Source organism: Microcebus murinus, chromosome X (assembly GCF_040939455.1).
Source record: "Microcebus murinus isolate Inina chromosome X, M.murinus_Inina_mat1.0, whole genome shotgun sequence".
Taxonomy (NCBI): Eukaryota; Metazoa; Chordata; class Mammalia; order Primates; family Cheirogaleidae; genus Microcebus; species Microcebus murinus.
Window position 1 is genome coordinate 4,722,415 of NC_134136.1, and position 19,152 is coordinate 4,741,566.

Consider the following 19,152-nt stretch of genomic DNA (forward strand, 5'->3'; position numbering starts at 1 on the left):
TTGCTACCTGCAATCTGGACCAGCACACTGGATTAACCTAATGTTCCTTCCAAATGTGGAAAAATTTGGTTATAAATGGAGAAAAGGAGGAATAGTAGATGAGGGTAAGGAATGAACAAATGGATTATGTAGTAAGAGAGATCCAGTATTATATCAATACCTCAAAAGAGGCTCAGAGCAAGAGATGATATTGTCTCTTAGCTCAATTATAGCAGATGCCTGAAAAGCTGAAGCCATATATTGCTGAGACCACTCCTCCTTTTGGAATCTGACAAGATCAAACAGAAACCTGAAAACCTCATTGTAGGAGACAATTTCATATGATATAATGATGGACTGGATAAATTATTAATGACTGAATGGGACTCTAGTAATGTGCCAGTATCTTTTAACTGTTATGGTACTTTTGTTATATGAGCAAAGACCAGGGATTTTTATACGACGGTATTATACTGTGGTGTAATAAATGTATTTGATCTTTGTCCCTGGTTCCTAGCACAAGAATCCTAAAACCCTTAGGAAAAAAAGATGGGCCAAAGACCTTCACAGATATCACACCAAAGAAGATATACAGATGGCAAATAAGCATACGAAACAATGCTCCACATTATATGTCATCAGGAAAATGCAAAATAAAGTACTAATGAGATACCACTGTATACCTATTGGAATGGCCAATATCCCAGACACTGACAACACCAAATGCTAGTGAGGATGTACAGCAACAGGAACTCTCATTTATTGCTGATGGGAATACAAAATGGTTTAGCCACTCTGGAAGACAGTTTGGTGGTTTCTTACAAAACTAAACACATAGTCTTATCATATGACCCAGCAATCATGCTCCTTGGTATTTACCCAAAGGAGTTAAAAACCTGCACAGGGATGATATAGCAGCTTTATTCATGATTGCCAAAACTTGGAAGCAGCCAAGATGTCCTTTCATAAGTAAATGGATAAATAAAATGTGGTACATTCACACAAAGGAACATTATTCAGTGCTATCAAGCCACAAAATTACATGGAGGAGCCTTAAAGGCATATTACTAAGTGACAGAAGCTAATGTGAAGAGGCTGTTTACTGTATGATTCAAACTATATAACATTCTGGAAAGGGCAAAACTATGGAGACAGTAAAGGGTTGATGGAGGAGGGATGAATAGGTGGAGCACAGAGGATTTTTAGGGCAGTGAAAATACTTTGTATGATGCTGTAATGATGGATACACATCCAAAATCATAGAATGTACAACATCAAGAGTGAACCCTACTGTAAACTATGGACTTTAGGTGATTATAATGTGTCAATTTTGGTTCATCAATTGTAATAATTGTACCACTCTGGTGGGAGATGTTGATAATGGGGGGGGGGGCTATGGATGTGTTGGGAAGAGGGTATTTGGGAATATTGACCTTTCTCTCAATTTTTCTGTGAACCTAAAATTTTTCTAGAAAAATAAAGTCTTACAATTAAAAAATAAAATGAAATAAAAATTTAACAGAGAAAAGAGCCCATTTTGCTTTAACAAACAAATGAATATGAGAAAGTATTGGCAAACTCAACTAAGGAAATTTACAGGAAGTAGGATAGAGCATACTGTAAGACTGGCCTCATAAGGAAGGATCTAGTATTATGTAATAAAGACTGTGGTTCAGGAAAAGTAGCAGCTTTCTTAGGGATAAATCTTAGAAGTATGGTTTATATAAAATAACTTCTTATAGTACATTTTATTAATTTGAATTTCAGCTGAGCTAAATTTGATTTCTTCACTGTTTAGTTCAGTGACTCTATATGAAATAATCTAGAAAGGGCCCATTAATGCAAATAAATAGTACAAATAAGAATGAGGACACGGAAAAGGATAGATAATCTATTTAAGAGATAAACTACTTTAAAAAAAATTAGCGTATGAGTTGTCAGTACTTAGGTACATATTGCTAATTTATAATGATAGGAATTTTAGAACAGAAAGGAACTTTAAAAATTATACAGTCCAGGCCGGGCGCAGTGGCTCATGCCTGTAATCCTAGCACTCTGGGAGGCTGAGGCGGGCGGATTGCTTGAGGTCAGGAGTTCGAAATCAGCCTGAGCAAGAGCAAGACCCCATCTCTACTATAAATAGAAAGAAATTAGTTGGCCAACTAAGATATATAGACAGAAAAAATTAGCCGGGCATGGTGGTGCATGGCTGTAGTCCCAGCTACTCGGGAGGCTGAGGCAGAGGATCACTTGAGCCCAGATGTTTGAGGTTGCTGTGAGCTAGGCTGACACCATGCACTCACTCTAGCCTGAGCAACAAACTGAGACTCTGTCTCAAAAAAAGAAATTATACAGTCCAACTTTTAAAATTTTATTAGGTGAGTGGGACTGCAAACTAGTTCAACCTCTGTGGAAAGCAATATGGAGATACCTTAAAGTGATACAAGTGGATCTACCGTTTGATCCAGCAATCCCATTACTGGACATCTACCCAAAAGAACAAAAGTCACTCTATGAAAAAGACACCTGCACTCAAATGTTTATAGCAGCACAACTCACAATTGCAAAGATGTGGAAACAACCCAAGTCCCCATCAATACGTGAGTGGGTTAATAAAATGTGGTACATGTATACCCTGGAGTACTATTCAGCTATAAGAAACAATGGTGATATAGCACTTCTTGTATTTTCCTGGATAGAGCTGGAACCCATTATATTAAGTGAAGTATCCCAAGAATGGAAAAATAAGCACCACATGTACTCACCAGCAAATTGGTATTAACCAATCAACACCTAAGTGGACATATAGGAATAACATTTATCGCGTGTTGGGCAGGTGGGAGGGTGGAGGAGGAGATGGGTATATACATACATAATGAGTGCGATGCACACCAACTGGGGGATGGACACACTTGAAGCTCTGACTGGGGGTGGGGGCAAAGGCAATATACATAACCTTAACATTTGTACCCCCATAATATGCTGAAAAAAATAAACTAAAAAAAGAAAAGAAAATTTTACAGATGAGGAAAATAATGCTTAGAGAAGTTAAATAAGTTTTCATTGCCTAAGGTAAACCAGAAGTTAATGAAACAGCCAAAACTAGAATTCAATTTTGTCCATACATGTTTCAGAATGTGTCTCTAAGAGATGAGGAATCTTTAAAAAAAAAAAAACCACCACACTACCATTATCATGCCTTAAAATTAATAATTTCTTAATATCATCAAATATTTGGCCATTATTCAATTCCAATTGCCTTATCTTTTTTTTTAAGTTTGTTTGAGTTCCCTTCTAATGGATTCATAGAGCTTATAAAGAAAAGGCAAAACTTATTTGTGCTTAGGTAAAATTTGTATTATGAAAAAGAAAGTGAGAAGTTGTCTGTGCAACATTATCTCAGTCACAGATATTGCCCAAAGAATTTAGTCGAAAAAATATATTGCCTCCAGTTGCAAATATATAAACCAAAAGTGAAGTAGAGATACACTATCTCACAGTGTTCTTATCCAACCAAAGAATGTAGAAATGGGTGATCTTTCTCTGAAAGTTATCCTTAATCAATACCTTGAATAGAGAGTTCTTTCAAATCATTAGGAGGTAGTGAGTTTTATGAATGAAAAATTGGTAACCAAATTCTTCCACAAATTGTTAAGTTCTTGATATCTTATGCCATAGAACCTGTGAGCACAAACATATTTGAATACTCCTCCCAGCTGACCTGATATAGAATCAGAATCAACAAGCCACACAGGTTATATGTTCTGTCGGAAAGTAACAGATATGTTTATATTTGAGCCATCTGTTAAGAAAGGAGGAAACAGATGCAACATCATAATTAGATCATAGACAATGTTCTTGAGGGCTTATTAAGTGGCTGGCACTCTAAATGTTTTACACGTATTAACTTATACTCAGGTTTCTCTGAAGATCACATAAATCTTTTTGCCTTTTACATGTTTAACTCATCAAGTTGTTACAGCAACCCAATGAGGTGGGTACTATTACCATCTTCATTTTACAGATTGGAAAACAGAAGCCCATAGAAGTTAATAAACTTGCCCAAGGTTACACATCAATAAATAGCACAGCCAGGATATGAATCCAGAAAGACTGGTCCCAAAGCCTGTATTGATCTTATCTACTAACTAAACGTCTCTCAATATGAGGTTTATATTGAAAGTTACTATAATTTTTGTTTTTTTGAGATGGGCTCTTGCTATGTTGCCCAGGCTGGTCTCAAATTCCTAGGAGCAAGCAATCCTGCCACCTCAAACCTCCCAATTAGCTGGGATTATAGGCATGTGCCTGGCTAATTTTTCTAATGGTGAATACATCTGTTGAAATAACTTACTTATTTTCAGATTCCAGCATTTGAAAAACTTTTGGAAGAACAAGACGAAACAAATACCTGTATGATAAAGTAATATAGAAAGTGATTCGTAGAAACAAACATGTGAAAAGAACATATACCAAGTTGTTAACAACCTTGATTATTCTAGGAGGCAGAATGAGAAAAGAGAGGACAAGGGGGAGATTAATTTTAAGAATTTTAAAACGGAACTGTTGCTTACAACAAATTGTTAAATGGTTCCATGGTTCATATGATTGCCCAAAATCACCCGCTAGAACATCAGGTATAGTGTACCAGTCTTTATATTTTTCTTTCTATAAAGGAACCTGGAACTGGCCTTTGGGTATCACATAAACTAGTATCACAATTCTTTGAAGGGCTCTGGCAGCACAATGACAAATGGACAAAATAAGATAGTTGGTAAAGTTTCAAACCCTAAAATGCTTTAAAGAATACCATCTGTCCTGAATGATTTTAGATATTTACCTAAGTGAAGGCATGCAAGCACCTCAAGACTCCTTCTGACTCTTTTATCTCTGTGACTCCAATTCCCTTTGGAAGTGTGGCCTCAAGTGTAATTAACCAACAGGAGAACCAGTCTAAAACTCTCTGGTTTCCCATTTTTCACAGTGGCATTTTCTTAGTCACACCATTAGTAGTTATCAATTCCCAACCTCACCCTCCTCTGCCTAACTATTGTATGTAGAAGTTCTCTTTTGACAAATCATTTTCCTTCCCAGAAAGAGAGAAGAAGGACTATCAGATTCAACTTCTATCTTTTTTTTTTTTTTTTTTTTACTTTGAGTATCTGGGTTAACAGTTGTTACAGTAGGCATTGATCTTGTCGGCACTATTTCAGCAAAGCATAGACCAAGAGTAAAATGAGCACAGGAAACCCTTTCATTTCCACAGGATGTGGATTACTTACTTTAAAGCTGTAAGGACTTCTTGTGGGTCTTCTGAATGTTGAGCTAAATATTCCAAAGCTTTTCCTGCCACAATTTGTTGTCCATTCTAAAGTGAGCAAATATAATATATTAAATTACATCTCAATTGATACTTACAAAATGTTATCTATATTCCTGTCCATTAAGGATAATACAAAAATCTGAATATGTTCATTTTGTATTCTCAAAAGAGCTACTGCAAGATGGCAGAATGAAGATACAACTCATTGACAAAAACAAAACATGTTCATATTATCCCCAGAAACCCACTCCCCTCTATCGATGAATACTCACAGCCTTGCCAACACTGCCCACTAGGGCCAATGTTATTATGCTCTTTATCCCCATTTATTAGCAATAACCAGAAGAACCCTAGACTGTCAGGTTATCCTCATTTCTATCACTTGAATTCTCAAAAGGCTCTGTATATCTCCTCTTCTGTCCTCTTTTCCCACCTCTCCTCAACTCCTCCAATCCTTCCACTATGGTCTCTGAAATTCAGTCCACTCTCAGCAAAATCTCCTCTATGAGCAACATCTTCCCTGAAAATTCCCTCCACATTCTCGATCTAATGAAAATCTAGGTTTCTGCCAAGATACTGCTTCTACTGAAGCCCTTATGAGTGGTGGCTGTTTTTGCTCTCACTGCCCTAGTCTACTCCCCAGGCCTGGAGATGGAGTAGGGATCCTTCTTGCTCTTCATTGTCATTTAAAATTATCCTCCTATTCTATTTCCCAAAATCCCTAACATTAAATTTCCTGGCACCAGACTATCACCCACTATCCTTCTTTGTTGCTATAGTCTATCAACACCCAGGCTATTTCTTCTCATTTCTTGATGACTTGTTTACTGCTCAGTTATTTTCTCCAAAAACTACTCCTATCTTAATTTTTTGGCACTTTCAATGTATAGGTAGATGATCCACCCAATATCCCAGATTATTAGTTTCTTGAATTCCACTCTGCTAATTACCTTAGCCATTCACACTCACAGTCACTCACTAGACCCTCTCATTACTAATAATTGCAACCCTGCCATACTCTCAGTCAGGGGTGGGAAGAAGGTGAGCCAGGTGAGTTACTGAAGCACCTAGGGTGAAAAATTTAAGGAGGCACTCACTCTCAGTGTCATACAAGTAGCAAGCCTGCACTTGCACGATCTTGAGAATGGGTGCCTCCTTGAGTTTTGTGCCCTAGGAGCCTCACTCCCTCAGCCTAGTCCCCAACCCCAGCTCTCAGTTCATGTACTCCACTTTCTGTCCACTGCCTCTTACCTTTTCAACTTGTTCCCTCTATTACATGACTCTAACAATAATTCAACTGCAATAAGACCACTAACCCACTGATGGTACCAATTTTTCAGTGTTCCTCATCTTCTTGATGTCCTCCTCCAAACTCAGTTTAAATTCCATGGAGACTAAGTATAACCACTCTCTTGTTCCTTGATTTTCCTGCCTTTCTTTTGCTTCAGTGTATTCATCTGACAAAACCACAAGTCTGATTAAGTTCAACTTTCTACTGATTTTATGTCTACATCCATTCAACTGAATGTGGCCAGAAAAAAATCCATATAAGTACTTATTTTATTTTAAAATTTCGTCAAATGGTTCTGAATGCTACTGGCAAGCAAATCACACTTTCCTAGTCATTCACTTTCCTGCTTTCTGGATAATTAGTTTATATCTTATCCTATCTTCTCAATCCCCCAATACCTCCTCTCCCAAGCTCATCACTTGAGAGTAAGAATGGGAGAGAAAAAAGGAAGAGGAATTAGCAAAGGATAATGAAAGAGAGTGGCTCATGAATTAGGAGGAAAACAAGGATAATGTGGTGTCCTGGAAGCCAAATGTGTTTCAAGGAAGAAAGAGTAATCAACTGTTGAATGTTGTTGACAGATCAAATACAAGGAGGACTGAGAATTAACCACTGCAATTTACAATACAGAGGTCATTTGTGACCCTTAGAAAAGGAATTTTGGTAGAGTGGAGGGGCAAAAGTCTGATTGGAGTAAGCTCAAGAGAGAATTGGAGGAAAGGAATTGGAGATAGTGAGTATAGATAACTCTAGAGGAATTTAGCTACAAAGGGAAGAAAAAAAGTCAGGCAGTAGTTGGTGAGAGGAGGGTCAAGAGGTGTTTTTGCTTTTTGTTTGCTTGAAATGGGATAAATGAGAATGTTTATATGCTCATGGGAATGATCCAGTAAGAGAACAAAATACTGACAACATGAGAGAGGAAAAGACAAGAGGTGATGGAAACTATGACAACAGTTGAGAAGGCAGACTGTGTGGTGTGATTCTTGATGTGTAAGTGGAAGTGGTAGAGGGAATCTGTGGAAATTCTCTTCCTGACTGCTTCAGCTTTCAGAACCTAGAATAACCACATTGTCTCTTGTGTGCATGGGGGATAAATTTTGTAAAAGAATTTAAAGATAGGTAGCTTATTTTAAGAGAAGAGAAAACAATGTTGTACCTGCTTAATATCCCACCCTCGCTACCCTTGTCTATACTCTTATCACCTTCAGACTGCATTATTACCATAGTCTCCCATCCTGTCCTGCCTCTATTTTCTCCCCATTTAGCTCCCCAGGCACAACTCAAATTATTTTCCTGAAGCACTACTTTTATATGAATTACCATCAACATTTTCTTATTGTTTAGAGAATAAAACTTATATACAATCTGGTCACAGCTATCTCTACTACTTTATCTTATACTCTTCTCCTATGTCATCATCATAACAATACAAGCCCCTATTACATTAGGCATAAGAACTGGAATGGTGGAGACGTAAGTCTTCCATCACTCTAACCAAATACAGTGTTTCTCAAGGCGATCACATTCCTTTTTCCATGTCTTGTTTATACCACCCCATCCTTTAAAAATGTTCTTATATAGAAAATTTTTGTTGCCCTTTTCAAAGGCCAACTTGAAGTTTTCCTCCACTGTAGAGACTTCCCAAATCAATTCCAGTTGTCAGTGCTCTCTTACTACTCTAAATTTCAGTAATTTTAATATGTATATTAGTTCCTAGGTCGTTATCATATATACCGCCTTACATTGCTAAGGCATGGCTTGTCTGTTCAAATTGACTTGTGAGATCCTTGCGGACCATATTTCTAGCACCTAGCCCAATATCTTGCCCAAAGTAGTTGCTAAATACAGTGTGAATGGTATGTATTTTGATATTGATGAGTAGGGTAATAAAACTCCTGAAGGAAAAAAAATATTTGGCAGATGCAGATACAGGATGTATTTGTGCAGGATGGGGAGGAAGAGGAAAGAGAGACATCTGTGTGGGGAAATCAGAGGCAATTAATTATCTTTTTAAAGGAAGGTTTATAAATTTACATTTGTTATAGAAAGTTGGAACCAGAATTATGGAATTGTAGTTGCAATCAGGAAGGTGGTTTTTATACAGGAGAAAGAATCAGAAACTAAAGTAATTTAAATTTACAAATCACATTCTCAGCCATCTTCTTAGTTAATTTTCATAATAATCCCAGAGGTATTATCTCTATTTTTGCAAATAATGAAACTAAGATTTGAGGAAGGCCAGGTGCAGTGGCTCACACCTGTAATCCTAGCACTCTGGGAGGTCAAGGCGAGAGGATTGCTTTAGATCAGGAGTTTGAGACCAGCCTGACCAAGAGTGAGACACCATCTCTACTAAAAATAGAAAAAATTAGCCAGGCCTGGTGGCGTGCACCTGTAGTCCCAGCTACTCGGGAGGCTGAGGCAGAAGGATCACTTGAGCCCAGGAGTTTGAGGTTGCTGTGAGCTAGGCTGACGCCACGGCACTCTAGCCCCAGCAATAGAACAAGACTCTGTCTCAAAAAAAAAAAAATAAAAAAAAAAGATTTGAAGAAATTAAGCACTTATTAGGTGACAGAGCCAGTACTCAAACCCAGTCCAAGACTCTGGAGCTGCTACTGTGCTTTCCTAATCCTATATATTCATAAGACCAGAATTTTGCAACACACATAGGTGCAACTATTTATTAGTTCTAAACTAACACTGTTTTATGGTTATGAACTAAAAAGGTCCACAGAAATTTAAACTATTTTGTTCAAATTGATGGCAAAGATAAATTTTCAAATATTTAATAGATACCTATTTATTTGCATGGTATCACATTTTAAATCTGGAGGGTTTTTATTCTTTTTACTTTTTTTTTTTTTTTTTTTTTTTTTTTTTTGAGACAGGGTCTTGCTCTGTCACTCCGGCTAGAGTGCAGTGGTGTCATGATAGTTCACTGCAACTTCAAACTCCTGGACACCAGCGATCCTCCTGTCTCAGCTTCCTACTGGGACTACAGGCACATGCCACTAGGCCCAGCTGGCTCATGGGCCACAGCAATTCTGCAACCAAGCCTGGTGAGAAAATAAGAAGCAAAACAAATAGTAAAGGTAAGTCTCTTCTGTGCCTCACTGATGATGATTCTATTGATTGTCTTTCAAAAAGAAAAAGAGGTAAAAATCTAGTAGATGGATACATATGAGTTACCTCCAGAGCAAACTGGGCAGCTAAACTTAGAAGCACAGTAGGTGAACTTCTATCTGTAAGTAGGTCATTATCTTCTAGCTCTTTATCTGTTAATAAATTCTTTAAAGTAGTGATTGCTTGCAAAGCTGAAAAACAAGGAAACAATTAAAAAATGAAATACTCTAATCAAAGATAATACCTACTTATAGTTAACCATACTGCAATGAATTTGGAACTTATTTAAAAGCATTAATATCTTTAAAATATTAGTTAATATTCATAAAGTAATATGAGTTGGTAAATTGTCCAGGAGGATTTGAATACCAGAAAAATGCCCAACTGAACAACTGCACTCCTGTGAATCTATCTTATGGATATATTTGCAAAAGTAAATACATACAAGGACATTGATCCAGCATGATTTATAAGAGTAAAATATAGAATCAACCTAAATTCCATCAATAATGGATGGGCTAAATACATCTTGATACACCCATAAAATTGTATAATATAGAATGAAGTTAATAATTGAATGGCTGTTTTATATTCCGTTATATGTCTTAAAGGTAGACTGTGACAAGTTAAATATGGGTACTATAGACTTTAAGTAACAAATAAATAAAAAACAGTTCTAGCTAATAAGCCAAAAAAGGAGATAAATGTAATCATAAAAATTAATTAATCCAAAAGAAAGCAGAAAAAAAGGAAAAAGCAATAAAATACAGATGCGACAAATAGAAGACAAATAACAAAATGCTGAATTTAAATCAAACCATATTAATTATCATTTTAAATATAAATGACTCAAATATAAGGCAGAGATAATCATATTAGAAAAAACAAAACAAAACACAACCCATAAGAAATACACTTTGGCTGGCACAGTGGCTCATGCCTGTAATCTTAGCACTCTGGGAGGCCGAGGGAGGAGGATTCCTTAAAGTAAGGTGTTCAAAACCAACCTGAGACTCCGTCTCTACTAAAAATACAAAAAATTAGGTGGGTGTGGTGGTGCACGCCTATAGTCCCAGCTATTTGGAAGGCTTGAGCCCAGGAGTTTGAGGTTGCTGTGAGCTAGGCTGACATCATGGCACTCTAGCCCAGGAAACAGAGCAAGACTTTGTCTCAAAAAAAAAAAAAATAATAATAATACACTTTAAATATAAAGATAAAATTGGTTAAAAGAAGAGGATGGGATAACATATACTATGGTAAAGGTAATCAAAAGAAAGTTGAAGTGGCTATATTAATATCATACAAAGTGAATTTCAGGGCAAAGTATATTACCAGTGATAGAAGGTTACTTCAAGATAATAAAAGAATCAATTCATCATTGGGGCATAATCTTAAATGTTTATGCACCCAGTAACACAATTTCAAAATATAAGAAGCAAAAACTGATAGAACTGCACAGAGAAATTAACAAATCTACAACTATAGTCTAAGATTTCAATATCCTCTCTCAATAACTGATAGAACAAGCAGACAGAAAATCAGCAAGGACATAGTGTGCTTAACACTACTGATAAACTTGACCTAACTGACATTTATAAAACACTCGACCCAACACCAGCAAAATATATATTCTTCTCAAGTGCACATGAAATATTTACCAAGAAAGACAATATTCTGGGCCATAGAGCAAGTCTCAATAAATTTAAAAGATTCAAGTCATATAAAGTATGATCTTTGACTACAATGAAATGAAATTAAAAATCAATAAAAGAATGTTCTCTGGAAAATCTGCAAGTATTTGGAAATAAATAATGAACTCTAAGTAATCCATGGGTTTATAAAGGAATCAAAAGTCAAATTAGAAAGTATATTGAACTGAATTAAAATGAAATACAACGTATCAAAATTTGTAGATTGTCACTAAAGCAGTAATTAGAAGGTAATTTATAGCATTAACTATATTAGACCAGAATAAAGGTGTTAAATCAATGACTTCAGCTTTCACCTTTGGAAATTGGAAAAAAAGAGCAAATGAAACTCAAATAAAGCAGAAGAATGGATATGATAAAGATTAGAGTGTAAATAAATGAAATAGAAATAAGAAAAAACAAATAGAGAAAAATTAATAATTAATTAAAAATTAATAAAACTAAAAGCTGATTTCCTTGAAAAGGTCAATAAAATCAATCAACTTCTAGCTATATTGGCCAGGAAAAAAAGAAAGAAGACACAAATTACAAATATCAGGAATAAGAAATGTGACACCACTATAAGTTTTACAGATGTTAAAGAGATAAAATAAGGACATTATGAGCAACTTTAGGCCAATAATTTTGACAACTGAGATGAAACATACAAATTTTTGAAAGACACAATCTACCAAAGCTAAATCAAGAAATAATAGATAACCTGAATATCCCTATATCTATAAAGAAATTTAATTAATAATTAAATTATTTTTATAATATATAATTAAATTAAATTATTAATTATAAATTATTAATTAATAATTAAATTAATTCTCATGAAGAAAACTCCAGTCCTAGGTGGCTTCACTAGTGAAATCTACAAAACATTTAAGGAAGAAATAATACTAATTCAACATAAACTCTTCCAGAAAATTGAAAAGGACAGTATACTCTTCAATTCATTCTATGAAGTCAGTATTACTCTGATAGCAAAACCAAAAACATTACAGGAAAATAAAACTACAGACTAATATCACTGAGAGACATAGGCACATATATTCTAAACTATGAGCAAATCAAGTTATATAAAAAAGAGACTACATCATGACCAAGTGGGACTTATCCCAGAAATGTAGCATTGGTTTAACAGTTAAAAATCAATCAATGAACACATTAACACACTTCTTAAAAAAAAAATTTGGTCATTTCAACAGACGCAGAAAAACCACATGACCAAATTCAACATCCATTACTGATTTAAAAAAAAAAAAAAAACCTCCCCAGGAAACAAGAAATAGAAAAGAACTTCCTCAACCTGGTAAGAAGAATGTATGAAAAACCCAAAGCTAACATCATACTTAATGGTGGAAGACTGAAATGCATTTCCCGGCTATCAGGAAAAAATAAGGATGTCCACTCTCACTAATTTTACTTAACATTTTACTGGAGAATCTAACAAGAGCAACAAAGCAATAAAAAAATAAGTTGTACCCAGAATTAAAAGGAAGAAGTGAAATTATCTTTGTTTGCAGACAACAAGAATATCTATGTAGAAAATGTGACGGAATCTACAAGAAAGCTACTGGAACTAATAAGTGAGCTTACCAAAGTTGTAGAATATAAGATCAATATAAAAATCATTTGTATTCTTATATACTAGCAACAAGCAATCAGAAACTGAAGTTGTTAAAAATGCCATTTAAAATAGCATAAAATACAATATACTTAGGGATAAATCTGACAAAAGATGCACAAGACAGGTGCAATGAAAAGTGGAAAATGTCAGACAGAAATTAAAGAAGACCTAAATAAATGGAAATATATAACTTGTTCATGGTCTGGAAGACTCAATAATGTTAAGATGTCAATTCTCTCCAGGCTGATCTATAGATTCAATGTAATCCCTATCAGAATTCATTTGTGAGTAAAAATTTAAAAACTGATTCTAAAATTCATATGGATAAATTAATACAAAATACTTGGAACAGCCAAAATAATTTGAAAGAGAACAAAGTTGAAGGACTAACACTACATGACTTCAAATTTATTATACAGCTCCACTAATCAAGACAGCGTGGGAAGGGTGTGAAGACAGATGAATAGATGAATGGAACAGAATAAAGAGTCCAGAAAGAGATCCACAGAAATATGACAACTAATTTTTGATGAAAGTGCAAAGGAAATTCAATTGATAAAGAGTAGTTTGTCAAATGATGATGGAACAATTGGATAGTCATGTGCAAAAAAAATTAACTTCAATCCATACCTTAAATCAAATGCAAAACTTAACTCAAAATGAAACTTCTGCTCATGAAATATGGTGTTAAGAAAATAAAAAGAAAAATTTGCAAAACATATACCTGATAAAGAACTTGTGTCCACCAAACATCATCAAGATGGTGGAATAGGACTTTCCAGCACTCATCCCCTGCAAAAACATTAATTTGAACAACTATCTACATGTGAAAATACCTTCACAAGAGCTAAGGAAACTAGGCGAGAGATTCCAGCACCTGGCTGTAGCACAGAAATAAGAAAATATGCATGGAAGAGTATAGGCAGAACAGTTTTATTACCCCTCTCCCACAACCTAGGCCACACAATACAAAGAGAAATAACCTCCACTTATGGGAAGGAGAGGAAAGTGAGCACCAGACTTTGTTTCAGAACTCAACACTGAGTTAGCCTCAATAAAAACCAGCACTGGGTAGGCCCCCATGGCTCCAGATTCTATGTTATATCCCACAGACCCAGGCTTTAGACCTGGCCCAAGGACTCAGACTCTGGGACTGCCGCACCCCAAGGCCAACCCAAGTGGTCCTAGGCTCCAGACTGACTCCAGTGCAGAACTAGGCCCATTGGTCCTAGGCTTTGGGCCTACCCCAGAGCCAGTCCTAAAAGACCCAGGCTTTAGGCCTTCCCTAAAGACCCAGTCTAAGGCTCTGTCTCTAGGACCAGGTTGGCCCCAGTGGCCCTGGGCATCAAATCACCTCCAGCATGACTTTGGCCCCCACACTCCCAAGCTTCAGGTCTGCCCCAGTACTAGATCAGCCCCACAGTCCTAGTGATCAGGCTGGCCCCTGGGCATAAAGGCTCCAGGCCTACCCAGTATCAGGATAGTCCCTGCAGCTTCAGGATTCAGACCCACTCCAGGTTTCAAACCACCTCAGAGCCAGGTCAGCTCACAGAGCCCAGTACTAGGACTGCACCCCTGGATTCAAGTACCAGGATGGCACCCATGGACACAGGCTCCAAGCCAAGTCTCTGACTAATCTTTGCAGCTCCACCCTCCAGGTTAGCTCCGGTGAACTCATACTCCTGAATAGGCAGGGTCCAGGCCTGTTCCAACAGACCCAGATTCCAGGCCTGTTCCAATAGACCCCAGTCCTGGGCCCACCACCAGGGACCAAGTCTCTAAGACTATCCCTCTGCAGTCAAGTTCCAGGATAGCCTCCACAGCAGCAGGACCCAGGTCAGACCTCACAGATCTAGCCTCCAGGCCCACACCTGTACACTCAATCCTCCAGTTGGCACCCAAAGACCTAGGCTCCAAGAGGATCCCCACAAATCTAGGCTCGATGCCAGCCAATGTGGCCCCAAGTAGCAATACAATACCCACAATCTCGGGCTCCAGACAGGTCCAGACAGGCTCCATGTCTATCCCAGTATCAGACTGGCTCCAGGCTCTAGTGGACCGAGGATCCAGGCCTGCTCCAGCAGCCCCAGGGTCTAGGCCCACTCCAGTAGACCCAGGTGCCAGGCCAGACCCTATGGACTGAGGCCTTAAACCCACTCTTACAGACCCAGGCTCCAGGTCAGCACCCATTGACCCAGAACTGAGGCCTAACCTTAGAGAATCAGGGTTAAGGCCACCCCAGAACAAGGCTAACCCCTGTGGACTCAGGCACAAGGCCCATCCCAGCACTTGGCTGGCTCTTGCAGACTGAGGCTCAAGGCCCACCCGAGTGTGAGGTCACCCAATGTGGTCCTAAACTTTAGCCCCAGTGGATCCAGGCTCCAGACCCAATCCTGCAGACCCAGGCACCAGGCCAGGCTGCTCAAGGACTCCAGTAGCAAGTCTATGTGTGGAATATGCCAAACAGCCTGCCCAGAATCTCTGGATAGGCTGACTAATAAAGGGTCTTGCCAGACAAAGCTAATCTGCAAAGACTGAAATAAGTCCCTACATCTTTAAATGTGCAGACATCAACATGTGACCACAAGGATCAAGAATATTCATGGAAATATGACACCACCATGGAAATAAAATAAAGTACCAGAAACCAACCTTGAAGAAATGGAGATTTGTGAATCACCTGACAAAGAATTTAAAATAAGTATTTTAAGGAAGCTCAGCAAACTTCAAGAAACTACAAAGAAACAATTCAATGAAATCAGGAAAACAATAAATAACCAAAATGAGAAATTTAAAATAGAGATTGAAATTATTTTAAAAAATCAAATAGAAATTCTACAGCCAAAAAATGCAATAAGCGAAATAAAAATGCAATAGCAGAGTTGATCAAGCAGAAAAAAGAATCTGTGAACTTGAAGATAGGTTATTTGACAATATATAGTCAGAGAAGAAAAATGAAAAAAGAAAGAAAAAGAATAAAAAAGCTTACAGGGCTTATCGGACAGCAACAAAAGAGCAAATATTTGAATTATAGAAGTTCAAGAAGGAGAAGAGAGATACAAAGGAACAGAAAATTTTTAAAAAGAAATAATAGCAGAAAACTTTCTAAATCTGAGGAAAGATATAAATATCCAGGTACAGGAAAGTCATAAGTCTCCAATCAGATTCAATCCAAACAGGATAATACTGAAACATATTACAATTAAACTGTCAAAAATCAAAGTAAAAGAAAATATCCTGGCCAGGCGCGGTAGCTCACGCCTGTAATCCTAGCACTCTGGGAGGCCGAGGCAGGTGGATTGCTCGAGGTCAGGAGTTCGAAGCCAGCCTGAGCAAGAGCAAGACCCTGTCTCTACTACAAATAGAAATAAATTAATTGGCCAACTAATATATATATATATATATATATATATATATATATATATATAAAAAAAATTAGCCGGGCATGGTGGCGCATGCCTGTAGTCCCAGCTACTCAGGAGGCTGAGGCAGAAGGATCGCTTGAGCCCAGGAGTTTGAGGTTGCTGTGAGCTAGGATGATGCCACGGCACTCACTCTAGCCTGGGCAACAAAGCGAGACTCTGTCTCAAAAAAAAAAAAAAAAAATCCTGAAAGCAGCAACAAAAAAGAAGCATATCACATACAAGGGAGTTCCAATGAGGCTATCATTGCTCTTCTCACCAGAAACTGTAAAGGCTAGTATAGAGTGGGAAGATATTCAAGATGCTGAAGGGAAACAAACAAACAAAAAAACCGTCAACCAAGAATACCTTACCTGGTAAAATTGTCCTTCAGAAATGAAGAAGAGATAAAGACTTCACCAAACAAATAAAAAACTGAGGGTGTTCATCACCACCAGACCTGTCTTACTAGAAACTAACAGTGGCTTTTTAAAAAGATAAACAAAATTGACAAACTTTTAGTTAGACTAGCTAAGAAAAAAAGAGAGAATATTCAAATAAAATCAGAAATGAAAGAGAAGATATTTCAACTGATATCACAGAATTACAAAGGATCATAAGAGACTTCTATGAACAATTATATGCCAATAAATTGGAAATATAGAATAAATGGATAAATTCCTAGAAACATACAACCTACTAAGACTGAATCATAAAGAAATAGAAAATTTGAACAGATGAATAATGAGTAAGAAGATTAAATAAATAAGTAATCTAAGAAAAGCCCAGGACCTGATGGCCTCACTGATAAATTCTACCAAACATTTAAGGAAGAACTAATACCAATCCTTTTCAAACTCTTCCAAAAAAAACAAACAAGAAGAAATACTTGGAAACTCATTTTAGAAGGCCAGCATTAACCTGATATCAGAGTCAGACAAGGACAGAACAAGAAAAGAAAATTACAGGCCAATAACCTTGATGAATATGGATGCAAAAGTTCTCAATAAAATACTAGCAAACTGAATTCAACAGCATATTAAATAGATCATTAACAATGATCAAGTGGGATTTATCTTGCGGATGCAAAGGTGGTTCAAGACATGCAAATCTATAAATGTGATACACCACAAAAACAGAACAAAGGACAAAAACCATATGATCATCTCAATAGATGCAGAAAAAGCATTTGAAAAAATTCAACTCTTTCATAATAAAAAAATTTTCAATAAATTAGGTATAGAAATAATGTACCTCAATACATATTGAGGCCACATATGACAAACCCACAGCTAACATCATACTCAATGATGAAAGGTTGAAAGTTTTTCCTTTAAGATCATGAAAGGTTGAAAGTTTTTCCTTCAAGATCAAGGATGCCTACTGTCACCAATTCTATTTAACATAGTACTAGAAGTCCTAGCTAGAGCAATTAGGCATGAAAAAGAAATAAAAGACAACTAAATTGGAAAGGCAGAAGTTAAACTGTCCCCTTTGTAGATGACATGATCTTATAAATAGAAAACCCTAAAGACATAACAAAAAAAGTCACAGCTAATACACAAATTCAGTTAATTAGCAAGATACAAAATCAACATACAAAAATCAATAGCATTTCTATACACTAATAACAAACGATCTAAAAAAGACATTATGAAAGCAATTTCATTTACAATTCATCAAAAATACTTAGAAATAAATATAACCAAGGAGGTGAAAGACCTGTACACTGAAAACCATAAAACATTTATGAAAGATACTGAAGAAAACATGAACAAATGGAAAGCTATCTCATGTTCATAGATTAGAAGAATTAATATTGTTAAATGTCCATACCCAAGGCAATCTACAGACTCAATGCAATCCATATCAAAATTCCAATGATATTTTTCACAGAAATAGAAAAAAAAACCTAAAATTTGTATGGAACCAAAAAGACCCTGATATACTAAAGCAATCTTGAGCAAAAAGAACAAAGCCTGAGGCACCGTACTATTAATACCTGACTTGAAAATAAACTACAAAGCTATATTAACCAAAATAGTATAGTATTGGAATAAAAATAGACACATAGAACAATGGAAGAGAAGCGAGAACTCAGATAGACATGTAGAACAATGGAAGAGAAGCGAGAACTCAGAAATAAATCCACATATTTACAGTCGATTGATTTTCAAGAACACACAATTGGTGAACTGACAGTTTCTTTAACAAATAGTTTTGGTAAAACAATGGTGAGCTAGCCCCTCTTGTATTATCCTGGATAGAGCTAGAGCCCATTCTACTAAGTGAAGTATCACAAGAATGGAAAAACAAGCACCACATGTACTCACCATCAACTTGGTATTAATTGATCAACACTTATGTGCACATATAGTAGTAACATTTACCAGGTGTTGGGCAGGTGGAGGGGAGGAGGGGATGGGTGTATTCACACCTAATGGGTGCCATGCACACCATCTGAGGGATGAACATACTTGTAGCTCTGACTCAGGCAGGGAAAAGGCACTATATATAAAACCTAAACATTTGTACCCCTGTAATATTCTGAAATTAAAAAAAAAACTGGATATTCACATGCAGAAAAATGAAATTAGACTGTTATTGTACAATATATACAAAAATAACTCAAAACGGAATAAAAATTTAAACATAAGATCCAAAAATATAAAATTACTTGAAGAAATTACCATTACTAGAATTACTAGAAA

General features: G+C 36.5%; 1 protein-coding gene across 2 annotated transcripts in view; it reads right to left on the reverse strand.

Annotated features, from left to right (window-relative positions):
* TEX11 (testis expressed 11) overlaps nt 1–19,152 on the reverse strand; it is a 255,862-nt gene that overhangs the window by 61,502 nt on the left and 175,208 nt on the right. For both annotated transcript variants that reach the window (XM_075999567.1, XM_075999568.1), the window contains 3 exons: nt 9,783–9,907; nt 5,262–5,347; nt 4,334–4,390 (listed from right to left, as the gene is read on the reverse strand). In XM_075999567.1, coding sequence (XP_075855682.1) covers nt 4,334–4,390; nt 5,262–5,347; nt 9,783–9,907 — 268 coding nt within the window. The remainder of the gene's footprint in view (nt 1–4,333; nt 4,391–5,261; nt 5,348–9,782; nt 9,908–19,152) is intronic.